General features: G+C 64.6%; 3 protein-coding genes across 3 annotated transcripts in view; 1 reads left to right on the forward strand and 2 right to left on the reverse strand.

Moving 5' to 3' along the window:
• Nucleotides 1-1,564: 1,564 nt before the first annotated feature.
• On the forward strand, nucleotides 1,565-3,041 carry MNEG_5406 (Transmembrane protein 97; the record flags this gene model as incomplete). Its single annotated transcript, XM_014046119.1, has 4 exons — nucleotides 1,565-1,681; nucleotides 1,938-2,034; nucleotides 2,457-2,572; nucleotides 2,931-3,041. 4 exons carry the CDS (start codon nucleotides 1,565-1,567, stop codon nucleotides 3,039-3,041), a joined length of 441 nt encoding a protein of 146 aa, XP_013901573.1.
• Nucleotides 3,042-3,894: 853 nt separating this feature from the next.
• Nucleotides 3,895-6,774, reverse strand: MNEG_5407 (hypothetical protein; the record flags this gene model as incomplete). The annotated part of the gene is made up of 7 exons (XM_014046120.1): nucleotides 3,895-3,988; nucleotides 4,301-4,400; nucleotides 4,704-4,782; nucleotides 5,050-5,137; nucleotides 5,379-5,472; nucleotides 5,880-6,099; nucleotides 6,715-6,774. 7 exons carry the CDS (start codon nucleotides 6,772-6,774, stop codon nucleotides 3,895-3,897), a joined length of 735 nt encoding a protein of 244 aa, XP_013901574.1.
• A 587-nt stretch (nucleotides 6,775-7,361) lies between these two features.
• Nucleotides 7,362-7,714, reverse strand: part of MNEG_5408 (hypothetical protein) — a gene marked incomplete at both ends in the record, with an annotated part of 1,270 nt that continues 917 nt past the window's right edge. The window contains one exon of the mRNA XM_014046121.1: nucleotides 7,362-7,531. Within this exon, the coding sequence (XP_013901575.1) occupies nucleotides 7,362-7,531 (170 nt within the window). The remainder of the gene's footprint in view (nucleotides 7,532-7,714) is intronic.

Consider the following 7,714-nt stretch of genomic DNA (forward strand, 5'->3'; position numbering starts at 1 on the left):
GGCACCGACTCCTCACTGCCATCCTGGACCGCCGCACACGCCGCAACCGTGCCTGCTGCCACCGCTGCGCCCGCCTGGCAGCTCGCGGCTGCGAGATGACCGGGTGGCGCAACCCCTGCTGTTTCTGCTGCATGTCCTGCTGTTGCTGCTGCTGCTCCTGCTGTGTCCAGCTGTGCTGGCTCTGCACCTGGAGAGAGCAGCAAGGACACCTCGCCCTCCAAACGTTGGTCAGCAACTGATTGTGCCTCTGCACTCGCTGCTGCCATTGGCGGCGGGCCCCCCACTGAAGCCAAGGGCCCCGCGGCGCACGCGGCTACCGTATCGTTGCTGCTCTGCCCGCCACCGCCACCGGCTGTGACCAGCATGACGCCGCTTGGTGACGGCCCTGTTTGCTGCTGCTGCTGCTGCTGCTGCTGCTGCTGCTGCTGCTGCTGCAGGGTGGGTGGCGGCAGCGGTGTGAAGCCGGCCGGCAGCTGCCCCGCAGGCGGCAACCCAATGTCAGACAGGCACGCGTCCCCTGAGACCAACCGAGCGTAGAATCGCTCGACCGCCTTTCAAACATTGGTTGAGACGCGACGGTCGTTTGGGAGTCAGCAAGCGTGCCGTTGACGACGGATCCATGGCGCAGCGCAGCTGGGTTAAATGCTTCGTCCATGCGGCACGGCGCGTCAGTGTCACCCGCAAGCCGCGCCTCGCAGCACTGACCCCGCGGCATGCGGGTGCCGGCGGCGCGCCGTGCCGCACGGGACAAGCAGTCCATGCGACGCAGGGGTTGCATGGGCCCTTCCTCCCCTGCCGCGCCCACCAAACGATGCATGCGCACCAAGCATTCCGGGCGGTGCGGTACTCAAATATGACGCATTCCATTCCAATGTATATGTGTGCGATGTACAGCGACCCACCGACCAATCGCGCCCGTGGTTGAGGAACCGGCTCATGCGCCGCCAGCACCAGCCTTCGCTCGCCCAGGGCAGCGGCGGATTCTCCCTCCCGCCCGTGCCGCTGTCATGCGCCGCTAGACTACCGGCAGACGCTGATGGAAGGGAGGCCGCTGCTACGGCTGATGCGCCGCCGCCCTCGTGGGCCCCCATGACAGCGGCGGCGCCAGCGTGGAAGCCCGCCACCCGCCCCAGGGGTGCAGCAGAAGGGCGCAGAAGAAATGATGAAGGGATGCGGTTTTGTATGCACAGTGACAGGTTGGGGCGGCAGCTGCGCATAAGCACCAAGTCCAGTGATTTTAGCCAAAGTGATCAGAGCTGACAGATGCCAATGTGTTGGTTGACTGCAAGCCTCACAAGAGTTTGCACACAGGAAATAGCCCTCAACCCTCTCAGATCAACGCTAATGGCGACACGACCCCTCTTCGCGAGGCCCATTCATTTGCTAGCGGTGCTGTGGTTCTTGGTGCACATACCCACCACGCTTTTGATCGACATCCAGTCAAGTGGGTCCCGGCCTTGGGACTGGAAAAGCTTCCCGTGCCGCTCGCTCACGCTGCCTCGAGGCGCATGCAATCACTCCTCCTGGCGCACCCTCCCCCTCACTTGCCGCTGAACGAGCACCCATGCTGACTGCACATGCGCGACCCCGAGCAGTACTGCCGGAGCAGTATGCCAAGGACTTCCCCCAGTTTGCAAAGGATCTGCTGCAGTGGCACATCAAGACCAATGGCGACCATTTGGTGGGACCCCGAGCAGCCGGCCTACTGCTCCCGGCCAACCAGGGTGCATGCCCGCCGTTATCCCCTGCCTACCCCCCTGCATTTTCCATGCCAGGAGCGGGCAGCTCGCCGGCCCGCAGCCCTGGCTTGGCTGTCAATGGCGGCGTAAAGCAGGTCCTGGCAGAAATGACGAGCAGCCACTGCCTTTGACCGGTGGTCAACGGCTGTCAACTCATGGCCCCCACGTTTGCGCGCGCATGCCACGCCTGATCTGCAGGTGCGCGACAACCCGACCTGGTTCGTGACGTTTGTTTGGTGCGAGGTGTGCATCCAGTTGCCCTTCTTCCTCATCGCCACATACGCCTACATTGCAGGTGGGCGTGGCTGGGCAGCAGGGGCCCGGTTTGAGCAAGCGAGGCTTCGCTGTTCGAGTGGGCTGGGTCCAAGGGTAACTGCGCTCCAAAGATTGGACTGATTATGTAGGCATTAGGTGGTCCTTTTTAGGAGCAGGAACTATCTCGCGTGCCGTCATTGAATGGGTCTCTGATTGAAGGGAGGGCGGCGGGTTCACGTGCCCGGAGGGCCCGCGGTGCAGGCTTGCTCGGGGGTTCTGGGAGCCGCCAACCCACCCCGGCTGCCAACAGAGCGGCTGCACGCACACGGTCGCCGCTGCATTCAGTTGGGGCCGGTTTGTCTATGTCCTCGACCCGTTATGCGCTGGTCCCAACGGCCCGCCTTGCACGCTGACCATTTGGCACGACCACGGCTTCAACCCACTTTCCCCCGGTTGAAACAGGCAAGAGCTGGATCCGCATCCCGGCCATCATGTACGGCGTCCACGCTGCCACCACCGTGCTGCCCATGCTGGCGGAGTTCCACCTCGCCAGCCATATCACCGCCGCGCAGAAGCAGGTGCGGGGGCGGGCGGCCAGGCGCGCGGCGCCGTGGGCCCGTCGGTCGACATGGGCGCCGCAAGGGCAGCTCGGCGTCGCTGCTGGCGCGGCAGCGGTGCTGAAATGCAGCCCCTCCCATCAGCCTTCGCACGTCAAAGGCCCCAACTTGGAGAAATTCGACGGCCCCAGCAGCCAGCGGGTCCTTTCGCTCCTCAGAAACCTGCACCCACATCCACCTTCTGCTGTTGTCCGCCCCCATCGACCGCTCTCTCCCTGCCCATCTCGACCTCCCTTACCTCCCTCCCTGCCCCTAAACACCCAAAACTCACGCGTCACCACCAAACGACGCGCGCTGTGTCGCGCATGTCATCCCGCAGGCGCTCATTGCCATGTATGGTGCCTACGCGGTGATCCCCATGCTGCTGGCCCTCAACATGGCACTCTGCAGGGTGCCCTTCCCGGCAGCCAAGAAGAAGAAGACCGCGTGACAAGGCGTTATGCTGCTCACCAACACGCGGCCGCGCCATGCAGGGGCGGAACGCCTCATGTGTAGCACGCGTGCGCGCGCGCGGCGGGGCCTTCCCTCGCCGCTGCGCCCAGGCGGCGCTGTGCGCTGCCACGGGTGGGCCCCTGCGGGCGAGGTGCAGGGCTTTGGTCGCGCCCTGGCGGGTGTGTTGGGAGGGGGGGGTTAATGACCGCTGGCGCTTTGCTTTATGGTCCGCCCTGGACTGCACCTGCTGACAGATATTAGTATGTCGAGAACCTCTAGCCTGAATCATAGGTGGTAATGAATGCAGCAGTGTGTGGTCTCTGTTCTGATTTAGGGCGCAAAGATGATGATTTGGAGCTGTTACAGGAAAAAAGGTCACGGTTACACCTCGCTTCCCAGCAAACCTGCAAAGTCGCAGGGGCATGCGGCCTGCAGACGTGCGAATGGTGCTGATGTGGCGCGCACACAGCCCAGTGGGCTCAGAATGGTCAAGGCATGGTGAATCGTGAGGCTCACGCCCCCGGGTTGAGGCAGGCTGGCTGCATTCCAAGTGGCAACAGTCCACGTTTCGACGCAATCAACAAATAAGAAAACACCACGATACACATGAGCGAATCGATCAGTACAATATTTACCATTGGCAAAAGGAAGGCGCCGCCGCTCGCGAAAGCAGCCGCGTGCAGAACGTTGCAAGCGACCCCGGTGCTGCCGCTGCCACGTCAGCAGCAGCTGCAGCAGATGCTGCTCGTCAACAAACGTTCCCACCAAAGCCGAGCGCCGTCAGAGGGTGCCCGTGGGCACATGGCAAGCCGGCCACAAGCAGGGGCGGAGGGGCCGGGGGCGCACAGACGCTATCTGTCGTCCGATTTGCGCACATCCAGGGAGAAGCGGACGTGGCCATTGTAGATCGCCTCGATGGGGGTCAGCTGCAAGCAGGCCAGCTCCCTGCGCAGGTTGTCGAGGCAGGCAGCGCAAGTGGTGAGGCAGAAAAGAAGCGTGGGCTTGGGGACGAAACCCCGGAGCTCGCAGTCTGACTCATCGACCCACAGACTGACCAACTGCTCCGCCGCGCGCGGGGCCGCGAGCGGGGCCGCCCCGCTCCGCCATGGCCTCGGCCCCGCGCGCGGGCGCCGCGGCCAATCGTGTGCGCCGGCGACGACGAATCCCCCCTGTTCTCGCAGCGGGCAGGCCCTAAGACACGCTGCCAGGATCGCACGCCCCGATCGAGCATGCCGACTTGGCCAGCACCTGGCCCACCTGTTGAGGTATTTCGCCGCCAGTGTTGCAAAGGGCCGCTGAGTCGGGTCTCCCCCATACACGTTTTTCACGAGAGCGTCCACCAGCTGGCTCCGCTCCCCTGAGGGATACAGGGTTGGGCGTTTTAGGGTTTGAAGGAGGCCGGGCGATGCGGGGGTCAGAGAAGGCGATGCACGGGAGGGGCGAACGTGCGAGGGCGAGCCGCGCAGCAGAGTAAGCTTGCACACGCAAGCGCGCGGCTGCAGGCATCTCCAGTTCATGTCACTGGCAGAACGCACGCGAAACAACCCCCAGTCAAAGTGAGGTCGAGCGTTCTTCGGACCCAGGCGAAACCAACGTCAACCGCCGTCGAAACGCCATCGCGGCGACGAAATCAACCCACACAAGAGCGTCCCCCACCCACCTGCCAGCGCGATGTCATAGGCCACCCAGCTGCCATATGTCAGCTGCTCCAGCTTCTTGAGCCACTTGCTGACGTGGACCTGGGGGGCGGTTGAAGATCCGGCAGATGAGCGGTCAGCTGGCAGCTGCATCTGCACCCAAGGGACACGGAAGCCTGGTGTGGCCCCTTAAGACGGTGTCAACCCAGCTGCAAGCGACGCGCGCAATGGGCAGAAAGCGGGCGCTTGTGGTGTGTCGATCCCGCAATCAACAGGGCTGGCGCGGGCAGGGGGCGGAGGGACGATGGGTGCGAAAGAGACTGGGTGCACGATCGGCAGAGTTGGGCTTTGAGAGGGGGTGCGTCGCACCTGCACCCCCTCCTTGTATACGCGCCGCTCCATGTCTTTGTAAAAGTGATCGGTGTAGAGCAGCTGCTGGAACGCCGACGCTGACGACCTGCGCAGCAGAATGGGCAACACAGCCCGCGGTCGTTGGCAGGTCACAGGGTGACCAGGCGTGCCGATGTGCGTCACCCAAGGCTCTGTGCTTTGCGTGTGAAGCGCCGAACACCGCCCGGAGGCAGACATGAGAGCATGATGGGATGTCTGTCTTGTGCCAACAGCCAGCCGCCCGAGGGCCGATATGCCACCGCCAGCTGCCCTCCAGCTGCCCCGCAGCTGCCTGTCAGGCGCCCCACCTGTCCTCCGGTTTCAGGCGGTTGATGACTAACCACATGTGCAGCACCAGCAGGCTGTGGGTTGACATGAATGCGTCAGGGTCGAGCCCCAACGCTGGCGGCGGTTTTGGGGTTGCAATGTTTTGGGGTTGTGAGGTGGATGGCGTCAGCTCAAGGAAAGGGTGTGCATGTGAGACTGTACATGTTGAGGAGGCAAGGTCATTATTACATCAGCGGCGCTTTTTGCCCAATGTATGAGTGCGTGCACGATGATGACCATTCTGGTCCCTATGCCTCTCTCAGATGCGAAGTGCGCCCTCTGCTCTTGCTCCCGGCTGCTCCGCGGCTGCTGCTGGCCCCCACCGCTCCCTCGTTACCAGCCTGCGGCCGCCCCCCTCAACCCCCACATGCGCATGACACTCTGAGCCTCCCTTGAAGGAGCGCGCTGCCAGGCCGCTGCACGGCACGCACAGCATGCAAAGCGCGCGCAGCGCGCCCACAGGCGGCCGTGTGGCCCCTCACCCTCGTAGAGCCTCCCGTCCTCCGACTGCTCAGTGATCGCTTGGTATAGGATGGACGCCCCGTTTGCTAGCTGCTGCTTTTGGCTGTACGCCCCAACCAGGCGCAGCAGCCCCCGCCCCAGCGCGTTGCCCTCCAGCTGCGGCGGGTACTGCACGCGGCCGCGGTCTGCCTGCAGGCTCTGGGGCGGGCTTTGAAACGAGTCCTTGAACCGCGTGGCGCCCTGGGCGCGAGGGGGCGGGGCGGCGATGGATGCCGGGCGGCGGGTATGCTTTTCTGGCTGGCGGCGCTGAATAGTGGGTGGTGCCTGGGATGGCAGCAGTGTGCTGCAGTGGGCAGCAGCGCGCGCCGCGCTGGTTGTAAATGCACCGCCGGCTGCAACCCAGCCGGTCCAATTATGTTTAATACACCGCGAGTAATCACCTGCGACTGTGTAGACAAAGCCGCGAGCTGCCCAGGCCAAAGCTGCTGGTGTCCACAGCCCGCCAGGTGCCGCAGCTGCAGCAGCGCCCTCGGTAGGACCTGCCCGGATGATGATGCCATTGCGCGACTTGTGTGCGCCCTCTATGATGCGCTCCTAGATCACCACAGGCCGTGTGCGTCACTTGTGTGTTGAGAGACTGGATAGCAGTGGGTGCAATTAGGTATACAGAGAGTAGTAGACGCTGGTATTTATTTACAAGGCAAAGCAGCGTTGCCAGAACATTGGCGGAAAGGCGAGACAGTCCTCAGCGGCACCACACACCACAGCGCATTACCCGACAGCCGGCGCCAAGGCGCACGGCAGATGTGCACACATTGCGTACGCGCGCTCCACAGGAATCCACACCCAACTCACAAAAATACGCATGCAGATCGAGCGAGCGGCGCGCAGCGTGGCGCGCTGTTGACACGACATTGAGAGGGGCCAAACTGCAGCCCGCGGCGAGGCAAAAAACGCCCCAGTCGCTCCGCCAAAACTGTACCATATACAAGTGCGCAGGACCAAAAACCATGGTAAGCGACCAATGTTGTCCACGAGTGCGCACGGCTTGCAGCTGCCGCGCCGACGCCGCCAGCAGCCACGCAGCCGCGGCTGAAGACCCGCGCGCCGCCGCATGCGCGGCTGCGTCGGCCGCACCACCAACGGCGGCCGGGGCCGGCGCTGCGGCTGCAGCCCCGACGGGCCGCGCCTGCTGCTGCTACCGCGACACCCCGGGATCGTCCGTGAAGAGCTGCCGCAGGAAGTGGCGCAGGCGGCCCTCCCATCCGGGGCCTGCATAAGAGCCAACGGAAATCGAGGGGGGCGGTGGCGGGGGTGAGAGGGGAGGAATGAGGGAGCAGAGGGCGCTGGACTGCACAAGACGCGAGGCAGGGGAGGAGGGGCACGCCCCCCACGGATGCACCGCGCAGGCACTGCAGCAGCAGCACCCGAGCCGGGGCCTGCGTCGACCGGGCCCTGCTGCGCAGGAATTGCGGCGTTGGGAAGAGACGAAACCCTGGCGGCTAAAGCATCAGCCGTGGCAGCATCGGCCGCGGCAGCAGCTGCGGCAGCAGCAGCAGCAGCGGCGGCAGCAGCGGCAGCAGCAGCAGCAGCGGCAGCAGCAGCAGCAGCAGCAGCAGCAGCAGCAGCAGCAGCAGCAGCAGCAGCAGCAGCAGCAGCAGCGGTCGCCGAGCTGCAGATGCAGCCCGCAGTTACCCCCGCCTCACCTCTCAAGTTCTGGCGGTTGGCCGCCGCCGCCGCAGCGGGGTCCACCGGCGGCGCAGCAGGGTAGACTGTGGCGGTCACTCCAGCCAGACTCGAGTCCCTGGCCTGCTGAGTGCCCGCCGCCGCCCCGCCCGCCGCCGCCGCCGACGAT

The sequence above is a fragment of the Monoraphidium neglectum genome, assembly GCF_000611645.1.
Source record: "Monoraphidium neglectum strain SAG 48.87 unplaced genomic scaffold scaffold00802, whole genome shotgun sequence".
Taxonomy (NCBI): Eukaryota; Viridiplantae; Chlorophyta; class Chlorophyceae; order Sphaeropleales; family Selenastraceae; genus Monoraphidium; species Monoraphidium neglectum.